The sequence below is a fragment of the Fusarium odoratissimum genome, assembly GCF_000260195.1.
Source record: "Fusarium odoratissimum NRRL 54006 unplaced genomic scaffold supercont1.19, whole genome shotgun sequence".
Lineage (NCBI taxonomy): Eukaryota > Fungi > Ascomycota > Sordariomycetes > Hypocreales > Nectriaceae > Fusarium > Fusarium odoratissimum.
Genome location: NW_022158704.1, coordinates 2,806 through 27,879, shown reverse-complemented (window position 1 = coordinate 27,879; position 25,074 = coordinate 2,806). Strand labels below are relative to the sequence as shown.

The following is a 25,074-nucleotide window of genomic DNA, read 5'->3' as shown; positions in this document are numbered from 1 at the left end:
TAGATTCTGATCTTGTGAGAAAAATTCGCCGAGAAAAACCCGGCTAACCAAAACGTTCCATTTGTGTTACCCAGCACCTCACATTTGCGACTTACACACGAGCAGAAACAGCATTCGGCATCACACACGGTATAATATCATACTTTTCCTGACCTTCAACCATGTTTCCAGCTGCTGCGCCGTCGATTTATCAATCGCCAAAATGTTTTGTTTCATACGGCACTATGGGTTACCTTGATACCAAGCAAGCTCCTCGCAAGGGCAAGCCTTGGACCGTAGTTATGTCGTTGGATTTCATTCATAAGGTTTGAACAAGCATGGACGCTCAGAATGAATTAAATACTGAACTGAGGTTAGGTTGATCTAATTCTACCTTCAGAGGCCTACGATGCTGCTTGTCAGCAGCTGAGCAACGCTCAAAATGCCCCTCGCTACTCAAAGGTAGTAATGTCGCTTGGAGATATTCTCCAAGGCGACTTTTTTACTGAGTACATCAAAAAGGGCAAGCAGTTCACTCTGTGGTTAAGTGTTTCTGACGTTGACCCTGTTTCCAGGTGATATCATGATGCTCTCGGAGGGACAGACAGCGGTTAGCACACTATTTACCTTGCGCGAAGGTATACAACTGGATCAAATCCTTAGAGATTATATACTAACGCTTAGCAGGTATATTAACCATGTTCGTGGACAAGGAGACGTATGAACGTGCAGGACTTGTTGGTAAACCATATGGTGCAAAGGGTGGGAGAGGGTCAAAACCACGTTGGGGTGAGTGGCCAGATAACAAGTGCCAGGAACAACAGCTAACTCTCGTGAAGTGGTAACATACAACCTTAGAGATCCATCCATGCTTCGAGGACACAAAGGCTATGACAGGCTGATCTATGCCTGCAGGTCTGTCTTCACTCAACCCATGACATGGCTCTTCTGCAATAGCACAACCCAAAGTAAGCACAATCAGGCTCTCTAAACCCGTATGTCGATCTCATACTAATGCTTTCCAAGCCCCGAATCCTGATCCCCTGCAAAAGTTCTCTCCCACAGCCTGTACATCAACATCCAACATATCGCAGGATATCGCTGTTCTTCAACCAAGTCTCGATGTCGACCCAGAGGTTCTCTCTGAAAATGATCGCGAGTCTCTGGAATACTTTGCCACAGAAGTTTACGAGTGGCTCTCACTCATTCGCCTTGGTAGCTCGCGTGTGGAGCCTCGTGACAGCATCGACCCCTATCTTTCAAGGTATTCTGTGCCAGGCGACGATCCCAAGGAATCCAAGGTCTGCAAGTTGAGTTGGGAGGGTTTCATGTCAGCACAGTGGCTTCGTGGCTTGCTCATGGATGTGCTAGTTGCTTGTCCTTCGAGGACATGGTTTTCCCTCAGTGCTACGAGCTTCTCGAGAAGTGTATCTGGCAACAGTGATGACCTCACTATCCTGAGACCACCCAGCGCGGCCGGGAGGTATCTCATGTGGGAGACAAAATCGTCGGATTGAACTCCTAATCTTGCTTTGATCGCACGTTTCGTTCATCCCCGACACCGCCCTCACCCAGAACAGCATCCTCAACCAACTTCCGCAGCTCGGCTTGACCTTGAGGGGTATTGAAATCGTCGCGTTGAGCCAGTTCCTCGATTCTTCTTCGGAACTCTGGGTCGATTTCCTCGGGAATGTCTGTGGTCTCGTCCATCGTGCCAACAGTAACCTTCATTCCCTCTGGAGGGGGGGGGATAACTTCAGGCATGACAGCCGCTGCGGTCGAGGCAGGATCATCGGCCTTCTTGGCTTCGATCATGGCTAGGTATTCCGCAACAGCAGGAAATTCAGCTTCCGCTTCAATCTTTTCTCTAGCTGTTAACCCTTCTGATCCCCGGTGGTTGATGTTTGCTCCGAGCTCTTCGACGAGGACCTGCGCCGCATCTTGGGTTTCGACAACAAACAAGGCAGTCTCGTTGTCCTCATCTTTCAGGTCGACGTCGACATTGAACTCGCGGACTAGCGCTCGCAGGAGGTCGAGATGATTGTAGCTGGCAGCGGCGTGGACGAGTGAATAACCATGCTCATCTTGCGATGATGCGAGTGCTGGGTTCTCTCGGAGGAGGGGCAGCAACGTGGGGTTGTTATCGGCTGGAAGAAGGAATGGGTTTGGGGTAGCCATGATTGTAAATTTCTATTCGGTGCTGTTTTGCGACGAAGAATGAGGTCGGAATAGTTCCTTCTATGTACAAAGTTAAGATAGGTTTCTAGCTTGTCGCGTCGTCAGTGTCGAACCTTTGAAACTTTGCATGTAGAAGATTTTTGGCGGGGTAGCTTGCATGTGGAACCCCACAACCCATCATGACGACTGACCAAATATTAGGATTTCCTCAATTGGGTGCCTATCCAGATCAACACATGGTCTCCTATTAGGCAGAAGGCAAGCTCTATCAACTAATCTAGCCCTTATAAGTCATCTTTAACCCTTTTCCTACACCTGGTGCTCGATTATTGCCGGCGTGACGCATCAGACACAGCAAGGCCATCATTCCAGGGTAAGACCCATCCAGAGTTAGTACTTTGCCCCTCTACATCCAAAGTGCTTGCCTGACCTGATAGTGAAAGGATCCATGGGATGACTCAGTAAAAGGTCTACCAGTTTCCGAACTTGAACACAAAAGTCTGGGACTTTGATTGAACATTAATTTCTCTTCCGTGTGGCCCTTGCTCCCAATAGCGGCCTGACTCACTAAGAGAGTCTAAGTTCGTTCTTTATTGAGGCGGTGCCGTAAGGCAGTTTTCGACTTATTCCTGGCCCGCATCAACCTTAGCACAACCGCCACAACCTCATTTGAGCTGCGTCTACAGAAATAACATCGCGGACCCGGTCTACATATAAAGGCCCAGCCAGTGGCAATACTTGTATCTGGTTTCAGTTTATACACATTTGCAGATACCCTTTGTGCACAATAATACGCACACTGTTGTCCAGTTCAGTTCACTTGGCAGGGCACTGTAAGCAACTGCAGCATCATCACGCGCGCGACTCTTTCCTTGACTCGAATTTTAAAAAAGTGAGTTCCTCCAAATCTCAGATGCTCAGGATTCCGGAAAACAATCACTTGGGTTTGCTGGAATAAGTTGGCTCAGATCACTTGACAGAAGATTGCCTGCCCCTCGAGTGAGGAAAGCGTCTCATCTTGCCTGAGAACCATCGCCATCAACCTCATGCTTGCTTACCGTCGTTCTCTGCGTTCTCTTCTCACACCCCTCAGCAGAGTCACCACGAATCACCAGAATATTCGAGCTTCTTCAACGGCTCTCGACAGAATGTCTGCCCCTTATACTCCCCAGGACGTTCAAGCCGTAGCGAACGTGGTGCGTGCTTTGGACAGTGCCCGAAAGGACAAGAAACGCGGCGGATTCGCAATCAAAAAGACAACGTTCGATGTTAAAGGATCAGCGGATGGCATCCAAGTCGACTCCTGGCGCTTGCAGGACTGGGATTACAAGCGACGTGATTTGCCCACATATGCGCGCGGCCTCTTCACTACCAAGACACGACGAAACGAGCCAGAAATCGCCGTGAGAGGCTACGACAAGTTCTTCAATGTTAACGAGGTTCATGAGACCAAGTGGGAGAACATCTTCACACGGACCCAAGGCCCCTACGAGCTGACACTCAAGGAGAACGGCTGCATCATTTTCATTGCCGGATTGGAAGACGACACATTGATTGTGTGCAGCAAGCACTCAACTGGTGACCGAGATGACATCCAAGTCAGCCATGCTAGCGCCGGGGAGAAGCGCCTAGAACAACAACTGGCTGCCGTTGGCAAGACGAAAGCAGATCTTGCACGAGAGCTCCGCAAGAGGAACGTGACTGCCGTAGCGGAGCTTTGTGATGACCAATTCGAGGAGCACATCTTAGCATACGGTCCAGATAAGGCTGGGCTATATCTCCATGGTATCAACCTCAACCTACCCGAGTTCGCTACCTACCCCAGCCGTTTCGTTCAAGAGTTTGCCGATGAGTGGGCATTTCGTAAAACGGGTCTTATCACAATGGACGACATCCACCAAGTCAAGGCTTTCCTCGAAGAAGTAGCTGAAACTGGAGCACACGATGGTCGCGATGTCGAGGGTTTTGTTATACGTTGCAAGATGTCCCACGACCCTTCTACACATCCATATCGCGACTGGTTTTTCAAGTACAAGTTTGAGGAGCCATACCTGATGTACCGCCAGTGGAGAGAATGTACTAAGGCTTTGATTGCTGGAAAACAGCCAAAGTTCAAGAAACACACCAAAATCACCGAGGAGTATCTGCTTTACGCCCGAAGACGACTTGCCGCAGACCCGAAGCTGGGAAAGGAGTACAACAATAACCACGGGATCATCGCTCTCCGCGATGATTTCTTGAAATTCAAGAACATCAACGGTGCAGATGCAGCTAATATGGGAGAGCTGGATCCTCTTGTAATGACAGAGGTCACTCGTGATGTTATTCTGTGTCCTATTGCCACCATTGGCTGTGGCAAGACAACCCTCGCTATGGGACTCTCGCACCTTTTCGGTTGGGGTCATGTTCAAAACGACAATATCTCTGGCAAGGGCCGGCCTCCACGCTTCACAAAGATGGTGTTGGACGAACTCAAAGACCATCCTGCCGTGATTGCAGACCGAAACAACGCACAGAGACACGAACGTAAGCAGATCATCACGGATGTGAAGCTCCAGCATTCTTCTGCCAAGCTTGTCTGCATGAACTTCAAGCATGATGAAGAGTCAATCGATGAGATTCGGCGAATTACCCAGGAAAGAATTATTGCCAGGGGTGATAACCACCAGACTATCCATGCAGCAAGCGATAAAGAGAAGTTCATTGGTGTAATGGAGGGCTTTATCAACCGATATGAAGCTTGCAATCCGCACTCTCGACCCGACGATGGCTTCGATGCTGTGATCGACCTTGATCCTACAGCTAGCAGCCGACAGAATCTCGAAACTCTTGTTACACAACTCCACAAGTTGTTTCCAAATCTTGTCAAAGAGATTCCCTCTGCTGCAGCATTTGACGCTGCGATGGATTACGCCCTCGGCTACAAACCAGATTTCAGGCATGATATACCTGACAGGGGCAAAAAAAGTTACCCGCAGCAGCAAAAACCTAAAGTTCAGAAGCCAAGAAAGATGGAATACATGGCTGTGGGCATTTCGACCCAGGAGGTCAACAATGCTCTTGAGCAAGCTTTCAAAGCCACCCCACCTACAACTTCGCGGCTTTATACACAACTCAAACAAACACGACGCATACAGCCAAAATTCCATGTCACTTTGCTGCACAAGGCTGGCAGTAAGGAGCACCCTGAGCTCTGGCAGAGATACGCTGCGCTGCAGAAAGAAGCAGAGGCTGCTGGCGACCCTGAAGGGAAAGTTGGCGAATGCGATGTCATGCTCGAACGAGTAAGCTGGCCCAAAACCCATGAGATCTACAGTAACTGACCGTAAATAGGCTGTGTTTGATGACAGGATCATGGCTATCGTGGTTCGCCTAGCAGACCAAAATGACCAATGGCAGTGTGTAAACCGCGTTGCTCACATAACGGTCGGAACTCGAGATGATTCTGTAAAGCCCAAAGAAAGCAATGACCTCCTGGGAAGGTGGCTGGAAGTGGGTAGTTCCCTAGAAACCAAGATTGGAGAGGTTGTATTCGAGGAGAGGCCTACGCTCAAGGGTACAGTGGCACCTGTACTTAGCAAGTTTTAGAGGAGTGAGATGCAACGGTTGAGTATGCAGTGATAGATTTTCAAGGAGCACTAGCATGATTTGAGAATACGGACTCCACGGAGTCCATCCTCACGGGTTCAAAATATATTTTGAGAGACCTAAATAAGATACTTCATTTTTGTCTCCCCATGACTGAAAGTAAGCTCAAATACGTTAAGCGACTTTGAAGTGTTGGAAAGACGGTCTTCAAGAACTGGATGAATCAGCTGAATTTCAAGACGGAAGAGCCGAGGCTGAAGGCACTTGGTTTTCTAGAACAATTCAAGTGTGCCAGAAGGGGCGTGAGCATATCTATTAACGTGATAAGACAGAGGGTTGGCTTCTAGCATGAGGTAGGTAATTCGATTGCCAGTCCTGAGCTGCGAAGGGGGTATTGTGAATACGTCTAAATGGACAAAACTCAAAAAACAATACAATACAAGCAGCGCGTGCAACTCAATTATGCGTTACTCATCATCAAGGAACCGACTAGCGAGGGCACCGAAGAATGGCACCTCGAATCTAAGAAGTCTATTAATAACGAGATCGGGATGGACTGGGGGGTTCCGCGTACCTGTCGAGTATCTCTGCATCTTTGTAAGCTCGTAAAGTGAGAACAGCGATTAAGGCAATATCACAAAGAAAAAAGAGCCAGCTCAGGAACGTTGACCATGAAAATACAAGATGGAAGACCATAATGGCTGTGAATAGCAATGCAGATTGCCAAGCATGAAACCTAATACGAGTGTCAGAAAACGAACATACATTGGTGAAAGTTTCGAAAACGGCCATAAAGATGCAATCGTACCTCACATAGTCACTATTCCGCTCCAAGATCAGCAGTATAATCGCACCCAGTGGTGGAAATGCGACATATGCTAGACAGGCTTCGTAATCCAGGCGCATTCCTAAGCTTGTGTCGAACTCGCTGACTTCGGCAGCAGGATAGGTGCCAGGCATTGTGCTTGGTCCACCGAAAGCGCGGTTATCAGGACTAATGGCCGCCCAGCCAGCTGACTGGCCATCAAAACCGCTCCATCCTCTTTGTGGCTGTGGGTGCTGAAGCGGTGGAGGAGAGGCGACGGGTGAAAACGATCGTCTGGCATCGTAGGATGGTCGAGGCGAGGCATAGTCGGGAGAGGTCACACGTGAGTGCTCCGGGGGAGATGATTGATAAGGAGCGAAGTCCATATTGTGTGTGTTGAATTATGTTGCTGATTCGATGTAGACGGTTCGGTAGGTGAATTGAATGACGATAGAACAGTAAACAGGTCGTAATCGAGCTCCAGTAACTACCCGTCGCCTTGTTTTCCCTTTATTTCACAGCTTTATGATACCTTAGAGGAAAGTGGTGATCTTGACGTCGTGTTGTAAAGTGGTTTGCGACTATTGAGTTGATCGAGAGGCGGGGCGGTGATAGTAGGTCAAGGTTGTTCTTGGTAAGGTTGGAGTTAGCTCTCGCATACCTAGAGTACCTGCATATAATAATAGTAGCTTTCAGCCACACATTACGGATAAAGCCACACTTATTGCTAACAAGGCCCCGACAAGGGTAGAGTATCAGCTGGAACGATTCTGCCTTTTGTCCAAAGCAGCAGAGTATTTACCACGTTTGCTTCTGTAACCAATGGACAACGTGCCATAGAATATGGTTTTGCCGGAAGAACTCTCGATCCAGCCAGCTTTGACATTGCAGCGATCCAATATGCTGTTCGTACATCTACACATACATGGCCTTTATAAGGCGTCTTATTTGTACATCGTATCTCAAAACCTCCCGAGCTGTATGTTCATTCGCCATCCTTTTCGTCGCCCTTGGTCTCGTCTTCTAGCTGGCCCTTTCTGCCCTCCAGAGCCAACCACAAGCTTCGGCTTCCGCCCTCCAGGGTACTGGTGATGCCCAATCCGACGCCTTGGAGCATGGCCACCAACTGGCCCCTCAAGCCTTCCAGGCCGCCCTCAATACCGCCAACCCAGTTGATACCAGATTGATCAAAGATCTTGCCTTCAACGCGGCCACCGACAAGTAGTAACTTGGCAAGACCACTTTGGCAGATGGGATCGTGAAAACCAGGGTTCTTCTTCCTCGAAGGAGCCGGGAATTTACCAGGAACAGGTGCCAGAACACTCAATGCTGCAGCGAGATGGGCCGGAGAGACGGCAGGGAGAACCAATGCAGCCAAAGGGCCAACCATTACTGGCTCGATCTGGGCGTAGCTTGAGTCCTCGGGTACTTCGGCATTCTTGATGGTTTCATAGGCAGCTTCGGAAAGATCATGCACAACAGGGCCCCGCACCGTCCTCGTTGTCTTCTCCGACGCAGCAGCAGTTTCAGGGTCGTAGAACTCAACAAGCTTGAGTGCCACGCGCAGCATGTTGGTTCGCACCACCTGTAATTGGACTAATGGGGTGATATCGACAGGTTCAGCACCAGGAATCGCATTGGGCTTGGGAACTGTGGAAAGAGCCTTCTTCAGCTCTCGCCGCACTGCAGCCCACTCTACGGCCGTCAAATTGCTATGTTGAAAGAATAAGATCAAGGGAGTCGTTCGGAGGAGTGATGTGTAGGTCCGGATCAACTGGCTCTTTCTCGTCTCAACAGGTCGGGCGCTGGGAGGTTTGGTAATGGGAGCGTGGTCGATTGGCTTTCGAACCGCAACCGAATAGTTTGGCGACGTCGAAATACTGCGAAGAGTCGTTGTCCATGGCCCGTGTGAGAGGTGTGATTCTCTGCGCAATTGACGCAGACAGGGCGACGCAGCCCGTGATATTCGTGAAGCCATACTTTCTAGCTATGGGGCATGTCAGAACAGAGTATCAACCATTCGAGAGTTAATGCTGTACATACATGAAATTGTCTTCCTGGCTCCGTAGCCAGATCAAAAATTCCACAAGCACTCACAGCCGCTACATGCCAATTGCAAGAGAGTTTCGACCCGTGCTTGGCCCGTGCACCGGATCAACCCACCGCCGATCCCCGGCACTGCAAGGCCACTGGAGCCAATGCCGGGCTGTTGTTGGCAGGCCAGGCTGATTACGCGCGACCTGACTGCCTACCTGACAGCTTGATCTTTGGTGTCTGTCGTTGGAGCATCCATAGCTTTTGACTTTTGCATTCAATTCACAGCTGCCCGCCACCCACAACGACCTTGCGTTTACCTCCATCACCCCTAATACGAGCTTGTAGCTATATCAACGCATTCAGATCAGATTCAATCCACGTCATTTCCCACCATGTCGACTCTCGAGGAGCTCGATGATCTCGACCGCCGAGACAAGGAGGAGAAGAAGAGAGATGGTGACGACAAGAAAGAGAAGAAGCCTACTGATGGCGACGCCGACATGCAAGATGCAGAGGAAGAGGAGGACGACATCCTTGACGAAGAGATCCTGGGGCTGAGCACACAAGATATTCAAACCCGCAAACGATTGCTAGAGAATGATTCTCGCATCATGAAGAGTGAGTTCTCGCGGTTATCACACGAGAAGGCTGCCATGGGTGAGAAGATCAAGGAGAACCAGGACAAGATTGCCAACAACAGGTTTGTTTCCGGTGAGCCATGGAAATGTGGATGTCATCGCTAACTTGGTTTATAGACAACTCCCTTACCTGGTCGGCAACGTCGTTGAGCTGCTTGACCTGGACCCTACGGCCGAATCATCAGAAGAGGGTGCCAACATTGACCTGGATGCCACTCGAGTTGGAAAATCAGCCGTTATCAAGACATCTACGCGACAAACAATCTTCCTCCCTTTGATTGGCCTGGTCGACGCCGATAACTTAAAGCCTGGCGACCTTATTGGTGTCAACAAGGATTCGTACCTTATTCTCGATACGCTCCCGGCCGAGTACGACAGCCGTGTCAAGGCTATGGAGGTGGATGAGAAGCCCACAGAACAGTACACTGATGTTGGTGGACTGGATAAGCAGATTGAAGAGTTGGTGGAAGCAATCGTATGGCCCATGAAGGAGGCTGAGCGTTTCAAGAAGATTGGCATCAAGGCCCCAAAAGGTAACATTGGAGGAGAAGTCGTGAAAGCCAATCGTATATACTAACTCTGCTTAGGTGCACTGATGTACGGTCCCCCAGGTACAGGCAAGACTTTACTAGCACGAGCCTGCGCAGCACAGACGGACGCTACGTTCTTGAAGCTGGCAGGTCCTCAACTGGTTCAGATGTTCATTGGTGATGGCGCCAAGCTCGTACGGGACTGCTTTGCGCTGGCTAAAGAAAAGGCTCCTGCGATTATTTTCATCGACGAATTGGATGCGGTTGGTACCAAGCGCTTCGACAGCGAGAAGAGTGGCGACCGTGAAGTTCAGCGAACCATGTTGGAGCTACTGAACCAGCTTGACGGTTTCGCCTCTGATGACCGAATCAAGGTGTTGGCTGCAACAAACCGAGTCGATGTTCTTGATCCTGCGCTTCTCCGATCTGGCCGACTCGATCGCAAGATTGAATTCCCCCTGCCAAATGAGGAGGCCCGCGCTCAGATCTTGAAGATTCATTCCCGCAAGATGAAGGTTGACCCCGGTGTCAATTGGGGTGAGTTGGCCCGAAGCACGGATGAGTTTGGAGGTGCTATGTTGAAGGCTGTTTGTGTGGAGGCTGGTATGATTGCTTTGCGATCAGGCAAGAACAAGATTGGCCACGAGCATTATGTTGATGCCATTGCTGAGGTGCAGGCCAAGAAGAAGGATGTAAGTGATGAAAACTTGGAGTCGTGCCATGCGATTTGCTTGCTAACTAAACTGAACAGACTGTCAACTTCTACGCTTAATTGTGATGATGTTAGATATTGCGGACTGGGTTACTGGTCAAACGAGCCGGGGCATTGGGGATTAGACGCGGCAAAGGCGAACATAGATCAATGTAACACTATCTCGACATACCGCCGTCTCTCATGGGGCCTTGACTTTTGAATGGTGAATTGACTCGACTCGGGAGTCTAAAAGTCGACATTGACGCCTTGGAATCGTAGATGTCAACGTCTTTAATGTAGATGCCTTTACTACCTATGGAGTTTTAGGTACTATTTGAGCAGGTTGTTTTATGTTGATATACCTAGAATTATAATTATATGAGATCAACAGTAGGGACAGGGTTTCAACACTCCAGACCCAGTCATTCAACGATTCCAAGGTAGTCATTTCTACAACACCCAGCTCAGTCGTAGTCTCCAGGCAAAGATCATTATGTCAGCAACAATTTGACAATCACCTGAAGACCTGCTGATGCAGCTGGAAACAAATATGCCCTTCTCAGGCATCTATTTATTGATCTGTGTGACCTAGACTAGCAGTATTTGATATGAATGGATCTGGCCGGAAGGTAACCCCACCGGAGCATTTGTTCCATTCGAGAATCGAGATCGACCTCTAGGAGTGCGGTTCGATTAAACATGGACGAGAAACAAGCATGTGCTTCACAGAAAGGACATTTTCAGCCCAGCTAGGGCAGTTTCTGGCAGCGGAATGTACCGATGTGCACCGGCTGGGCTTAGTCATCTGGCGTCTTACCTGTTCGAGCCTGGAGCTTGTGCGGGGCGGGTCATGCAAAGTACGTCATGGTGGCGCCTGGGGAGGGCACTCATCCAAGGCTTGTTTGTGCAAAATCACATCGCGATGATGAACGATAGGCAATGATGATGCTGATGGTGACGCTGCTGCCCCTTTGTTGACGAGTGATGAAGTATTGTGATACAGACTCTTGTGGAACTGTTTTGGTGCAACTGCCTCTCACAATTCAGGCTTTGCTTAGCTGTTGCGTAAGTATTCTGTACCTCTCTGTTACTCAGTGTAAACTGCCAAATTCCAGCCACCCATGACAACGGCACAGTGACGTGATAGATTTCCCTTCCCGTGGCTTGCTCTCCTACCTACAATGTTTCTTTTCTTTACCCACCCTCATCTCGCTTCAGTTGCATAACTCTTCCATTCTCATTCCTCCTCCAATTCTTTACCTTCTAATTCCCCCGAGGTGATTCCTATCATCACACTCTTCTGCGACCTAACTCCTGTCATTTCTTCGCGACTTGGCATTGTCTACACAAGGAACAAGATTTGTACCAACATTTCCATCTCTCTGAAGCAGACGCAGCAGCCAAAATGAGATTTTTGAACGCCGTCTTGGCCACGGTAGCCATCAACGGTGTCACCGCCAGCACATGGTTCCCTGGCTCAAAGCCTGGTAAGCTTGCTACCGCCCTTCCTCCTGGTCTGCCGCATGGTCTAACAAAAGTCAGTTTACAACAAGTGGCACGAGACCGAGCTGGAGCGCTGGCTCTCAGATCACGATGTCCCCTACCCAACACCTGCCGACCGCAAGGATCTCGAGTCCTTGATTGAGAAGAACTGGGAGAATTACGTTGTTACTCCTTACAACAGCTGGGACACCAACCAACTCAGCTCTTACTTGCAATCAAAGGGTAAGGAGGCCAAGAACGAGGCCGCTGCCTCAAAGGATAGCCTTTTGTCCCAGGTAAAGGCCAACTGGTATGAGACTGAGGGCAACGCCCAATCTGCCTGGCTCAACGTCAAGGATTGGATTCTCGACACTTGGACTGAGAGCCAGTTGAAGGCATTTGCCGACAAACATGGAATTCCTGGTAAGTCCATTTGCTGTTCTGGCCATTATGGTTTTGATTTGCTAGAACTAATCACTCATCACAGTCCCCCAACCCCGCCACCGTGATACGCTTCTCCAGAAGGCTCGCTCTAGCTACGAGACCGTTGCCAAGAAGGCCAACCAGGCTTCATCGTATCCCGGTAACTGGCTCTACGAAACATGGTCCGAGTCTGATCTCAAGGAATGGCTTGACACCCATGGATTCCCCGCCCCTCAACCCATGACACGCGATAAGCTCATTGCCTCCGTTCGACGCAACTCTCGTCTTGCCTACCTCAAGGCTCAGGATCAGGCCGCTAGTGCCACCGCCAGCGCTCAGGGCGCATATGCCACTCTCACTGACATGATCATTGATGCCTGGAGCGAGTCCCAGCTCAAGGAGTTCTGCGACAAGAACGGTATTGCTGTTCCTCAGGGCACCAAGGCCAACGAACTCCGCGCCCTCGTCCGCAAGCATCGAGCCGATATCCTCGGTGATAACATTTCTGCCAGCGCCGCATCCGCTTACGGTGCTGCTACCTCTAACGCCCAGAACCAGTACGCCAAAGCCACCGACAGCGCTTCTTTGGCTGCTCAGGATGCTTTCAACCAGGCTGTTGGAACTTGGTCCGATAGCCGCCTCAAGTCTTACCTCGACGCTCGTGGCGTCCCTGTTCCCCAGGGCTCCAAGAAGAGTGAGCTCGAGGCTCTCGTCCGCAAGAACGCCCACGTTGCCTACCACGGTGGAAACGCCTGGACCTTTGATGACTTCAGCTACGACAACTTGAAGAAGTACCTTCAGCGCAACGGAGATGCTGCTGCCAAGCAGGTAGCCGAGAAGAAGGATGCCACTCGCGATGAGCTCTACGATGCTGCTCAGTCCGCCTACTCTTCCGCTTCTTCGGCCGGAGGATCTACCTGGGCTTCAGCCACTAGCTACCTTACTTCGGCCACTAACTCTGCCAAGCAGTCTGCCTTCGATGAGTGGACCGAGACTGATCTCAAGGCCTACCTCGATAGCTATGGTGTGCCTGTGCCACAAGGATCTAAGCTTGAGGATCTGAAGGCTGAAGCACGAAAGCAATCCACGTACTTTAGGTACGGCACCAGCTCCCCCACTGGAACTTTCTTCGCTAAGCTCGGAGAAACTGCCCGCGACACCTACAACTGGGTTGCCAACCAGCTTCAGCTTGGTGGCCAGGCTGCGAAGCAGAAGGCTGCGGAGGCCGAGGCTGATGCTAAGGCAAAGATCCGTGAGGAGCTGTAATGCGCTGAAGACACCCGAAACATTTGAGTTCAGTGCTCAGATGGTTGAAGATCCTTGTGGTCTTGGAACATGCGATATCAGTGCGGCAGGTTGCCATTGATGAAAAGGCGAGAAGACAAGGTCAAAGCTGGCTATATTTTAGCCATAACGAGGAAGACTATGGTACTTTAGGTCGTTTGCTTTAGCAGCTAGTTATGTTTTACGAATCCTGTTTTGTTAATCACATGAGAATGATTGTCAATTAATGTGAATGTCGATAATTGAGTCTTGAATGCAACGCGTCCAGTAAAATATATGAAGCTGTCTACGAGGGTGCGTCGAAATTGCGTGGCCACCTGTAGCTGACGCTTTGCTGCCCTTATCAACAATGCACATCAAATATGCAGTGTGAAGTAGATTGGAATATTTTCTAAGTCCTTGACGGGATCTAGAAACAAGATCACAAAGCAGAATATATTGACGCAAAAGTATGAATAAAAATATGATGTGATTCTGTTTTCTGTTTCCTAACGCCATCGCTGGAAGAAAATCCACGGCGACCAAAATTAAGTTCTCGTCCCCCCTTATGGTACGGGTAGAACCATTCACCACACCATCATCATGCCCAGAGCCTGCAGGTTCCATCTGCACCAGCACTGAGACACCATGGGTGCTTAGGGTGCCAGTCCACGTCAAGGACACCCAGCTTGTTGATTACTTTATGGCCCTTGAGCATCTTGACAGGTACAATAGTCGCGTTCTCCATAAGATCGCTCACAACCTTGCCGTGGAAGATCTGTAATGTTCCGTCATCACTGGCATCAGCGAAGAGAGGCAGGCTGCGGTGGAATTTAACAGCCCGGATTGCTTCGGGGTGGAATCGCATCGTCTTGTAAGGGCGAGACGACAGATCAAGATCATGCCACAGCAGTCTCCTGTCGTATGAGCCAACAATAAGGTTATCTCCACCAGGGTGAATATCAAATGAAGAGATCCATCGGGCACCAGGTTGAACAACCTTGACGAGTTCCTGGCGCTGGAGATCGTAGCACCTGATCATGCGCTGAGTAGCAACAAAGAACAGTGGCCTTGAAGGATGGAACTGAGCCGTCTGGGCAAGACCAGGCAGCTTTCGGAAAGGGATTTGACTGAGATGCTTGGAGAGCGTATGGATGGCGACTGAGCTCCTTTGTCCGGTTGGTGAGACGGTGGAGATGAACTCACCTCGCCTATGCCAGCTGATGACCTTGATTGTTGACCTGACAGTAGCCATGAGGAGTACACCAGCAGCTTCCAGCTTGCCTCCAGGTCGTGACCACTTGGCAGGAGGTTCTTTCTTCACACCATTAACTGCACTGGGCTGTGCGCCATTAGTAGCGTAGCCGAAGCCAGCGTCGAGAACATCGCGACTGGCCTTCTCAACAGCGTCACTGGCTACCGAGGGAATCATGAAAAAAAGATCCTCTCCAGCGGCAGCAGCTAGAATAAAGGTCTCATTATTGGGCCGCCATCGCACAATGTTGACTGGTTCCTCGCTGCTAAGCTTTGCCATCCATTCTTGGTGACCGTTGAGAGCCCAGACACGGACTGTGCCGTCATCGCCACCTGAAGCCACGAACTCACCATCTGGACTGAACGATACAGAACGGACTCGACCATCGTGGCCACGGAAGATGGTCTGGTTGAGGGTGGGGAAAGGCTTGAGGTCTTCTGGTCGAGGAAGCTTGGGCAGAAGAGAGTTGGGGTCGATGTTGAGCCTGTTCTTCCTGATTCGTGGCGCGAGGTAAAGATCCAGACAGCGATCGAAGCGTTCCTTGACGAACTCGCCATAACCAGGAACCTTGCGCAGCGAGTCGAATTTGGCAGGCAAGTACTCCTTTTCTCTCTCCTCGGGATCTTGGTTCTTCCAGGCTTCCTTTTCCTCCTCGGTCGGCAAGTACTCGGGTGGTGGGTTGTAGCTAAGGTCGTATCCAGGAGGAGCGAGCTTGGGAGCTGGGATGTTCATAACATGGGGGTCTTGAGGCTCTTCATTTGCCCATACATCGTAGTAAGACTCTTCCTTCTCTTCCTCTTCTCGTTGTCGCTCCTCGGGAGGCTTGTATGGTAGGATGCGTCCCTCCTTGATGGCTCGGACAAGCTTGGCAACACGCTTGGCTTCATGCTTGGAGGGAACAAATCGCCGCTTCGGTTCTGGCGCAGCGCTCAGAGGCATCTTTTCCTCAATACTGGTGAAGTACGGTACCATATCCTGCGATAGTTAGCGGTATCGAGCAATGGAATTGAAGTGAAGGACATACAGGGTAAGGATCGTAATCCTCGTTGGGAACCTCGTTCATTTGTAGTCGTTTAAGAAGTTCAAGCTGGTCCTGGGTCAAATCCAAAGGTTTTCCAGTTTCAGGATCTGTCAAGCCAGTCCAACCCTTGGGAATCTCAATACTGTCGAGGAGAGCATCCAGAGCCTCCCCAGTGGCTGGGCGCATAATCTTCTTGCCATTGATATCGTATCCGATGTGAGGATAGGAGTCGTAGAAAGAGAGGGGAATGTTGCCAATTGTGTTGGTTGGGCCTTGGGCATCTGAATCGTCGCTGTCATAGACAGGATCAACCTCAGCGTACTCGTAGCGCTCCCCGCCGTTGGCATCCTTGACGACGCGATAGTTTGGTTCCGAATTATCAATGTCGAGTGGGGGAGGAGCCGTGAAGCTGTCGTCTAGGTCGGAGGAGGCGTCTTCGCTGTACGCATCATCGTCTTCGTCATCATCATCTTCGTCATCATCGTCTCCGTCGTGCTCATTCGTGTCTTGGCCGTCGAGTCCATCCTCAAGATCGCTTTCCTCAAAGTCAGATCCATCTTCGCTCTGTGACAAAACTCCGTCCAATTCCACGCCGGCGAGCTCGTCATCAACGGGAGCAGGTTCCGCGAGAACCTTTCGCTTGCGTGATGCCAATGTTGGTGCCATTGGATCTATCCAGTTGATCAAGAGGAATTTTGCAGAAGATTAGCAGGTTGAATGGTAAGGAAGCCAAAGCGATTGTTTTTTTTTTTTTTTGCGACAGATAAGATAAGACTAGAAGGAGAACAAGCTAAGCTGGCTGGGGAAAGGTGGAGCCAACAATGGAAGAGTGGAGATCATCAGCGCAGGTACTCACTCTATCACTTTACCAAGAACAACCTTGGACTTCATGTTAATGATAATGATAATCATGCTGCCCTTCTTAGCCTTGGGCTGTATATACTGATATATTAGACGTTATATCAAAGACTCAAAATGTGATTGATGAATCACTGTTCAATACTCCCAAGTTGCTTCTTGACGCTGGATGAGAGCACTAGCAACTACTTCGTTCCAGTCGGCCCTTGTATTGAAGATGAAGAAGACTTTGGGCTTCTGCATAGAAAAGTGTGTACATGAACTTCAATAATTTGAGTGCCACCCCTGGAAGGTTGGAGAAGCTCGTCCTCAGCGTGGTCGTTCTGGTGCTGCTGTGATTAGTTGGAAGCTAGGGAAGCTCATGACTGTTTGAAATTGGCCGACTAGAATAATTGGAACACAGATAGGAGAACGATTAAATATTCGCCTCCTAGAACTCAAGGCCGAGCGAGAAAATATTACTGTTGTTGATTGCAGAAGTGGCGAGGCCAGCCATCTCGACTATAGCATCAAGGCTTGGCGTCTTGATCCAGCTGCCAGGAACAACAGCTTATCTGACGCCACAATGGACTCGATTCAGACCCTTGCATGCCTCGCTTGGTGAATATTGATTCCACCAACGTTCAGTGGCTTTCAGGGCTAACAATCCCGATGAATAGATATGTACTAGGTAGTAATTACTTTCCTCCGATGCTAACTCTTTTTCATTAAAGCGCCGAGATGCTTGAATCTGGTCTGAAGGCTGATAACTTGCCCTATATCGGAAGGGCAACATGATGCATAAACATTCCTTTCCTCCTCTGACAGTACTTATGCAAGACGAGGTTATGTCTTGATATAAGCCATATTCTTACCTCTAAACAAATGACATTAGCATATCATCTCTTTCAAATGCATTTCCTCCATGCTTTGCCCATTGAAGTTGCATGGAAAAAGGCGTCGGGCATTCCGAACCACGCGACCAACGGTGAATATATCAGCCAAGGTTGTAAATCTCTTTCATGATCCGGTTTACATACAGCGGAGGCTAGACTATTCCGACAACCATTCTCCGACTCCTTCTCTCTCCTATCTCTTTGTGGCACAAGACTACAGCAGGTCACTTGCCCGACCTAGCTAACTAACTATACGAGTACCTATAGGATATATAAAGTTCTTATTAAATAGTTACTTAATTTTTTATTATTAAATTTATTAAAATCCTTATATAAATAATCCTTTGCTTATTATAATTAAAATAATAAGCTTTTTAAAGATATTTTAAAGTTAAAATACTAATTTAGTAATATATAAAGTAAAGCCAAAGGCATTAAAGTAAGATAATAAAATAAGATTTTATTTTTAATATAATATAATATAAGGCATTATATACTATGCTAAAAAATATAATAACCTTAATATTAAGTCTTAGAAGACTATATAATTACTGCCTTAAACCTTAAGATTTAATTAAGGCAAGTTAGTAATAAATTAAATTAGGTTATAAAATAATATAATAGGAGAAACATAAGTTAAGGATAAATATAATTAAATAACACTTAGGTTATTTATCTTATAATATTTAAAATATAATAATTAATTAATTATAAATAAATTAAGTTATATTAGGTTTATTTTTAATAGATTATATAAGGTATAATACTAAGTATAATTAAAGTATTATATCTCTTAATAGTAAATTAAATATATATTAAGCTTAATTAATATAAAGAAGTTTTATTAATAGCTAATAAGATTAAACTTATAAAAATATAAATAAATATAATTTATAAATTAAATATAATTTTATAAAAATAATATATTATAAGAGTATTATTAATCTTAGAATAATATAATCCTAAAATATTATTAATATTATAAGTATTAATCTTCTCTTAGTTAATAAGTTAAATAAGAGAAATTATAAAATATATATTTAAAAGTTAAAATACTTATTTAGTAATATATAAAGTAAAGCTAAAGGCATTATAATAAGATAATAAAATAAGGAATTTATTTTTAATAAAATATAATATAAGGCATTATATACTATGCTAAAAAATATAATAACCTTAATATTAAGTCTTAGTAATACTTAATTATATATTTTAACTTTATAAATTATACCTAATATAGGCTATTATTACTACTTAATATAATAATTTTAATAAAGGCTTAGTATTATCTTAATATACCTTAACCTTATTTTAAGTAATTAGCTAGGTCTTTTAATACCTTTATTTAGCCTATAATATATTTAATAAAAGATATATTTTTCTTAATATTAAAAAATTATACTTAGTAATTAAAGATTATTAAATTAACTTATTTTAAAGTTAAAATACCTATCTAATAATATATAAAGTAACCTAATTCCTTTAATTTTAACTTTAATAGAATTTCTAAACCCTGCCTTTACCTTGTATTTATCTTAGAATGCTATATGCAGACTCCCTATCTCTTTGCTCTTATAGTCTTAGATTATAACTAGCCTATTACTTCTATATAAGAGGGAGGATATAAAGTACTTATTTAGCCTTAATAATTATATTCTTAAGCTACTTTTTATATTAGACTAAGTTTAGGCCTATAAATATAGTAAGGAAAACTGCCTCTTTTACCTTAAGAGACTAGCCTTACTATAGGGCTTATTCTAGCTTTTTTAATTTAAATAGCTCTTTAGCTAGCTAGGTTAGAGATATTATATTACCTAGGTAATTTAGATTTATATAACTAATTAAGCTAATTAGGCTATATTTAAAGATAGTTATTTTAATTAGGCTTAATCTGCCTCTTAAAAAGAAGTTTATCTTAAAAGCTTTAATTATTTTATATAATATATAATACTTTTTACCCTTAGCTTACTTTAGTATTAATTTAATTATATTAATAAGATTATAGTTAGTTATATAATTGCCCTGATTAGGCTATAGGCTATTATATATAGGCATTATATTAGTGGCTATGCTTAATATTAGTAAGTGTAATTAGAAGTTTAGAGAATGTACTTGAAGTGTGATAGATAGACTAGGCGTGGTTTTAAAGGTCGTTTAAAGACTAGTCCTTTGGGTGGGATAAAGGAAGAAGGGTGACCTAACTGCTAAGAGGTAAGCCTACAGCTGGCATTAATACTACCTGGTTAAGGCAGTAATTGCGCTATTAAGGCAGATAAACTTTATATAATTTTAAATTCTATAATAATAGCCTGCTATAAGGGTCTTACTATTTAAGCCTTTATAGAAAAGTTAAAAAGCTTAATAGCCTTATATAAGGCTAATAGTAAGGAAAAAAAAAATTCTTTAAAATAATTAATAATAGCTAGGAATTTATTATTATAAATATAATATTTAAGCTTTATTTTATATATTTTATAAGAATAAAAGGCAATTAAATATAATATCTTATTATTATCTTATTACTTTATTTATCTGCCTAAAGTAAAGTTAAATATATTAGTTTTAAGTTTAACTTACTAATTAGGGTTAATTATTACTAAGATAGGCTTATTAATAATAGCTTCCTTAAGTTATTTAAAAGCCTATTATATTTCTCTTATCTATTTAAATTATTTATCTTTTTTAGTAGTTTTAGTAAGTAGAATTATACTTTTATTAAAGCTTTAAAGAAAATAGTAATAATAATTAGTAAATCCTAAGAAGGATTATATCTCCTTTATTAATATTAATAGCTTTTATTTTATTATTATTATAACTTTCTATTTATTTATCCTAACCTTCTTATTTAAAATCTTTTATCCTAAGTATATTACTTTAGACCAATAAAAGTAATATTTTAGTAACTTGATAAGTCTATTAGTATCTTATAATACTTTTAAGACTTTATAAATAGATTTTATATACTTTTCTTTTATATTAAAAAAGATAAGGATATTATCTAAGTAGTAAATTATAAAGATATAAAGGTTATCTTATAGTATATTTATAATTATATATTAGAATATTATAGGTATATTAATTAGTCTAAAAGGTATAATTAAATACTTAAATAACCTATATTTAATTTAAAAGGTTATTCTTTATTTACTACCTTCATTAATTTAAGTAAGGTTATAAGTAGATTTAAGATTAAGTATAATAAATTATTTTCTATTAGATACTTAATCTTTAAGTATATTAATTAGAGGTAATAATATTCTATCTTTTTTAATAATCTTATTAAGTTATAAGTAATCTATTATAAGTTTTAACTTATTAGTATTAGGTTTTAATATAAATATAACTAGGTATTCTACTAAAGATTTTAATAATCTAATTTATTCTTTTTATAATATATTATTTTTCTATTCTCTAAGTATATTAAGCTTATCCCTAGATAGGTTATAAATAGAAAAGAACTTTAGGTTCTTTCTATCTTTTAATATAATCTTAATATTATAACCTATATATTAAGATAACTTAGTATCTAATTCCTCTTAAAATAACTTCTTATAAATGTAATACTCTAATTACATATTGTTAAGTTATTTATTAGATTCCTTTATAGTAATTTATTTTATTTATTTAATATCTTAATCTAATTATTTAAATTAGCCTCTAACAGTTATTATTAATTATTTAATATATTTATCTCTTCCTCTATAATACTTATATTATATTCCTTTTAGAATAGGTAATACTTTATTAAACTATTCTTATTACTCTTATTAGGTAAAATTTAAGATCTTATATTATTATTATCTAAGTTATTTATCCTAGGTAATTAGCTTTTATTAATAGGCAGTTTTTATCTTTCTTATTTTATAATTTTAAATAATATTTACTTTTTCTTCTTTAATAAGAGGTTTCTTTTTTTCTTATTTATATTCTTTTAGCTATTTTTATAACTATTACTTATTTAACTAATAAATAATATCTTATTTATTCTAAGATATTTTTTCTTTCTACTAGTTAGTATTTTAATTAGTTTAACTAACTTTCTTATTATATAACTTATTTTCTATTATTTTAATTTCTTAGTATACTTATTACCTCTATTAAGTAATACATTAAGACTTTTAAATATATATTAGAGCTTATTTTTATATTTCTATATAAGCTTGTAGCTTTATTACTTAAGATCCTTTATATTTCTTTTTAAGTTGGTATTTAATTATGTTAATAATTATTTAAGGTTTTTATTTTAAATACTTTTTAATTTATATTAAGATTATTGACTATTTTATTTTATTAATATTATAAGTAGTAATATTATATATATAATACTTATAATATCTACTTATAATTTAAATAATCTATGTATCTCCTTAAGTCTCCTTTAGCCTAAATATATTCTTTAGGTATAATAAGATCTTTTAATACTTCCTTTATATATACTTAACTTTTAGTATTAAACTTTATTTAGATTTTCTAGGCTTTTAAATAACCTAGGTTATTAATATATCTATTTAGTTATTTAAATATAATTCTTAGAGAGACTTTATTTATTATATACTTAATATTTAATTTATTATTCTAGTTAAGGTTAACTTTCTTTGCCTTTTTATTATAATAATAACTTTATTATTATTTTTTAATTTTATTATAAATATTAATCCTAAGTATTATTTAACTATATTTATCCTTAACTTATATTTCTCTTATTGTATTATCTTATAACCTAATTTAATCTATTATTAACTTATTAAGTTAGACTTAATTTATTAATATTTATAGTTTTTCCTTAAATATTAAATCCTTTTTTTCTTAATTTGCCTTTTTTCTTCTTTTTTTCCTTTTACTTCCTCTCTTTTACCTTATAATAGCCCTTAATTCTTATAATAAAATATTTATATTATTAATTTAATTAACTTAATTATATATTTTAATTTTATAAATTATACCTAATATAGGCTATTATTACTACCTAATTTAATACTATTAATAAAGGCCTATTATTACCTTAATATATCTTATTCTTATTTTAAGTAATTAGCTAGGTCTTTTAATGCGTTTATTTAGTATATAATATATTTAATAAGGAATATATCTTCCTTAATATTAAAGAGTTATACTTAATAACTAAAGATTATTAGATTAACTTATTATATTAATAGTAATTTTTTAATATATAATAGGTATTTTCTTATAATTTTATAATACTATAAGAAAGAATATAAAATAAGGATATACTAAAACTTAAACCTATTAATATTTATTAGAGGATTAATTATATAATTATTAATTACTAAGATTAAATAACTATAGCTAGGTTAATTATTATTAATAATAATTATATAATAATATATCTTATAATAAAAATTAAGGTTTTTAGCTTATTTTAATATAGCCTTTTAGTATTAAAGCCTTAGTAATAATTACCATAATAAGATAATAATAAAGAGGGTATTTAGCCTTCTAAGGATAAGGAAAATATCTTCTTTATACTTATAAATTAAGGCTACTTATTTAATTAAATCTATAGGTTTAAGGCAGTAGTTATATAATCTACTAAGACTTAATATTAAGATTATTATATTCTTTAATATAATATATAATACCTTATATTATATTATATTATAATTAAATACCTTATTTTATTATCTTACTTTAATACCTTTAGCTTTACTTTATATATTATTAGATAGGTATTTTAACTTTAAAATAAATATTAATATTAGTTCTTATTATTTAAGTAATAACTATAAGTTTTCCTCTTATTATTTTCTATTTAAGGTTATATTTCTTTTTTCTTTTTATTTCCTTCTTTTAGTATTCTAGGTCTTTTATTCTTTTTATATAATTAATATTGTATTTTTCCTTTTTCTTATATTTATCTTTAAAATAAGTCCTTATTATTAAAACTTTGTATTCTAGGATAGGTTATTATTCTAATATACTTTTAAAAAAGTATTTTTTAAGGGTTTCCCTTTTACTAAGGAATAAATTATTAATACTTTATAATAGTTCTAGATTCTTAACATATTTAATAGGTTTACTTATACTATAACCTTCTTTTTATATTATATTAATAATTCTAATTATTTTCTAGGGTTTATTATACTTCTTAGTAGTGTTAAATTTCTTACTTTTAGGGACTGATTTATATTATTAATTAGTTTTAATAGGGTTTTTATCTTCTTATATATAATGTTTCTTTTTATTATAATTATAATAAGTAAGTTTAGATTTATTTTATTTAATTATTCTAATAGTTATAAAGCTTATATTAATATTATATAAAATAATATTTGATTATCTTTATCTTTAATTAGTATTATAATAAGGCTTATTTTCTTATTATTATTAATTATTTTAATTATAATTAATTATTTTATTATAATAATATATTATTAATTTTAATAGCTTTACCTATATAATTAATAAGTATTTTAGGTCTTACCTTTTTATAAAGTTTTACTTAAACTATTTCCTTCCTAGTTAAACTAATACTTTTCTACTAATTTTACTAAATCTATTCTTATATATAAGGTTAATTAATTATATATTATATTATATATATTTAATTAATAGAGTTATAACTTTAGGTTAATTTAACTTTTATTAACTAACTTATATAAAAGTTAACCTAATTCCTTTAATTTTAACTTTAATATAATTTTTAAACCTAACCTTTACCTTATATTTATTTTTACTTTTATATAAAAGGGAGGATATAAAGTACTTATTTGGCCTTAATAATTATATTCTTAAGCTACTCTTTAAACTAGGCTAAGCCTATAAATATAATAAGTAAAGCTACCTCTCCTACCTTAAGAGACTAGCCTTATTATAAGGCTTTTTCTAACTTCTTTAATTTAAATAGCTCTTTAGCTAGCTAGGTTAGAGATATTATATTACCTAGGTAATTTAGATTTATATAATTAATTAAGTTAATTAGGTTATATTTAAAGATAGGTATTTTAATTAGGCTTAATTTGCCTCTTAAAGAGAAGTTTATTTTAATAGTTCTAGCTATCTTATATAATATATAGTAATTTTTACCCTTAGCTTACTTTAGTATTAATTTAATTATATTAATAAGATTATAATTAGTTATATAATAGCCCTAATTAGGCTATTGGCTATTATATATAGGTATTATATTAGTGGCTATAATTAATATTAGTAAGTATGACTAGAAGGTATAAAGGAAGTTAGTTTAGAGAATATACTTAGGAAGTATAATAGATAGACTAGGCGTGGTATTTCTTTAGGTAGGATAAAGGAAAAAAGGTAACCTAACTGCTAAGAGCTAGTATTAATATTACCTAGTTAAGGCAGTAATTATATTATTAAGGCAGATAAACCTTATATAATTTTACATTCTATAATAATAGCTTATTATAAGGGTCTTATTATTTAAGCCTTTATGGAAATGTTAAAAAGCTTAATGGCCTTATATAAGG

The 25,074-nt window shown here is 40.6% G+C and overlaps 8 protein-coding genes across 8 annotated transcripts; 4 read left to right on the top strand and 4 right to left on the bottom strand.

Annotated features, from left to right (window-relative positions):
* Positions 1 to 161: 161 nt before the first annotated feature.
* FOIG_10620 (ribonuclease P/MRP protein subunit POP1) lies at positions 162 to 1,496 on the top strand (the record flags this gene model as incomplete). The annotated part of the gene is made up of 6 exons (XM_031210975.1): positions 162 to 305; positions 358 to 502; positions 555 to 617; positions 667 to 768; positions 819 to 947; positions 1,006 to 1,496. 6 exons carry the CDS (start codon positions 162 to 164, stop codon positions 1,494 to 1,496), a joined length of 1,074 nt encoding a protein of 357 aa, XP_031058908.1.
* On the bottom strand, positions 626 to 2,717 carry FOIG_10619 (uncharacterized protein). The gene has a single exon (XM_031210974.1). The coding sequence runs from the start codon at positions 2,155 to 2,157 to the stop codon at positions 1,501 to 1,503; it is 657 nt and encodes a 218-aa protein (XP_031058907.1). The 5' UTR covers positions 2,158 to 2,717; the 3' UTR covers positions 626 to 1,500.
* Positions 2,718 to 3,203: 486 nt separating this feature from the next.
* On the top strand, positions 3,204 to 5,745 carry FOIG_10618 (uncharacterized protein; the record flags this gene model as incomplete). The annotated part of the gene is made up of 2 exons (XM_031210973.1): positions 3,204 to 5,441; positions 5,491 to 5,745. The coding sequence occupies 2 exons, from the start codon at positions 3,204 to 3,206 to the stop codon at positions 5,743 to 5,745; spliced, it is 2,493 nt and encodes an 830-aa protein (XP_031058906.1).
* An 84-nt stretch (positions 5,746 to 5,829) lies between these two features.
* On the bottom strand, positions 5,830 to 7,205 carry FOIG_10617 (uncharacterized protein). Its single transcript, XM_031210972.1, has 3 exons — positions 6,554 to 7,205; positions 6,320 to 6,481; positions 5,830 to 6,267 (listed from the first exon to the last, which is right to left on the bottom strand). Exons 1-3 carry the CDS (start codon positions 6,934 to 6,936, stop codon positions 6,213 to 6,215), a joined length of 600 nt encoding a protein of 199 aa, XP_031058905.1. The 5' UTR covers positions 6,937 to 7,205; the 3' UTR covers positions 5,830 to 6,212.
* Positions 7,206 to 7,245: 40 nt separating this feature from the next.
* FOIG_10616 (uncharacterized protein) lies at positions 7,246 to 8,657 on the bottom strand. The gene is made up of 2 exons (XM_031210971.1): positions 8,594 to 8,657; positions 7,246 to 8,537 (listed from the first exon to the last, which is right to left on the bottom strand). The coding sequence occupies exon 2, from the start codon at positions 8,526 to 8,528 to the stop codon at positions 7,536 to 7,538; it is 993 nt and encodes a 330-aa protein (XP_031058904.1). The 5' UTR covers positions 8,529 to 8,537; positions 8,594 to 8,657; the 3' UTR covers positions 7,246 to 7,535.
* Positions 8,658 to 8,777: 120 nt separating this feature from the next.
* Positions 8,778 to 10,935, top strand: FOIG_10615 (26S protease regulatory subunit 6A). Its single transcript, XM_031210970.1, has 4 exons — positions 8,778 to 9,287; positions 9,343 to 9,758; positions 9,813 to 10,447; positions 10,507 to 10,935. Exons 1-4 carry the CDS (start codon positions 8,980 to 8,982, stop codon positions 10,525 to 10,527), a joined length of 1,380 nt encoding a protein of 459 aa, XP_031058903.1. The 5' UTR covers positions 8,778 to 8,979; the 3' UTR covers positions 10,528 to 10,935.
* Positions 10,936 to 11,355: 420 nt separating this feature from the next.
* FOIG_10614 (uncharacterized protein) lies at positions 11,356 to 13,885 on the top strand. Its single transcript, XM_031210969.1, has 3 exons — positions 11,356 to 11,936; positions 11,992 to 12,354; positions 12,419 to 13,885. Exons 1-3 carry the CDS (start codon positions 11,855 to 11,857, stop codon positions 13,618 to 13,620), a joined length of 1,647 nt encoding a protein of 548 aa, XP_031058902.1. The 5' UTR covers positions 11,356 to 11,854; the 3' UTR covers positions 13,621 to 13,885.
* Positions 13,886 to 13,899: 14 nt separating this feature from the next.
* On the bottom strand, positions 13,900 to 16,649 carry FOIG_10613 (ribosome biogenesis protein ERB1). Its single transcript, XM_031210968.1, has 2 exons — positions 15,897 to 16,649; positions 13,900 to 15,847 (listed from the first exon to the last, which is right to left on the bottom strand). The coding sequence occupies exons 1-2, from the start codon at positions 16,557 to 16,559 to the stop codon at positions 14,219 to 14,221; spliced, it is 2,292 nt and encodes a 763-aa protein (XP_031058901.1). The 5' UTR covers positions 16,560 to 16,649; the 3' UTR covers positions 13,900 to 14,218.
* Between the last annotated feature and the right edge of the window lie 8,425 nt (positions 16,650 to 25,074).

Coding starts and splice junctions, on each gene's coding strand:
- FOIG_10619 (XM_031210974.1), bottom strand. CDS start 2,157: ATGGCTACCCCAAACCCATTCCTTCTTCCAGCCGATAACAACCCCACG.
- FOIG_10617 (XM_031210972.1), bottom strand. CDS start 6,936: ATGGACTTCGCTCCTTATCAATCATCTCCCCCGGAGCACTCACGTGTG. Junction 6,482..6,553: donor CGGAATAGTGACTATGTGAG/GTACGATTGCAT, acceptor CACTCGTATTAG/GTTTCATGCTTGGCAATCTG. Junction 6,268..6,319: donor GATGCAGAGATACTCGACAG/GTACGCGGAACC, acceptor TAGACTTCTTAG/ATTCGAGGTGCCATTCTTCG.
- FOIG_10616 (XM_031210971.1), bottom strand. CDS start 8,528: ATGGCTTCACGAATATCACGGGCTGCGTCGCCCTGTCTGCGTCAATTG.
- FOIG_10615 (XM_031210970.1), top strand. CDS start 8,980: ATGTCGACTCTCGAGGAGCTCGATGATCTCGACCGCCGAGACAAGGAG. Junction 9,288..9,342: donor GACAAGATTGCCAACAACAG/GTTTGTTTCCGG, acceptor CTTGGTTTATAG/ACAACTCCCTTACCTGGTCG. Junction 10,448..10,506: donor TGCAGGCCAAGAAGAAGGAT/GTAAGTGATGAA, acceptor TAAACTGAACAG/ACTGTCAACTTCTACGCTTA.
- FOIG_10614 (XM_031210969.1), top strand. CDS start 11,855: ATGAGATTTTTGAACGCCGTCTTGGCCACGGTAGCCATCAACGGTGTC. Junction 11,937..11,991: donor GTTCCCTGGCTCAAAGCCTG/GTAAGCTTGCTA, acceptor AACAAAAGTCAG/TTTACAACAAGTGGCACGAG. Junction 12,355..12,418: donor CGACAAACATGGAATTCCTG/GTAAGTCCATTT, acceptor CACTCATCACAG/TCCCCCAACCCCGCCACCGT.
- FOIG_10613 (XM_031210968.1), bottom strand. CDS start 16,559: ATGGCACCAACATTGGCATCACGCAAGCGAAAGGTTCTCGCGGAACCT. Junction 15,848..15,896: donor AGGATTACGATCCTTACCCT/GTATGTCCTTCA, acceptor TAACTATCGCAG/GATATGGTACCGTACTTCAC.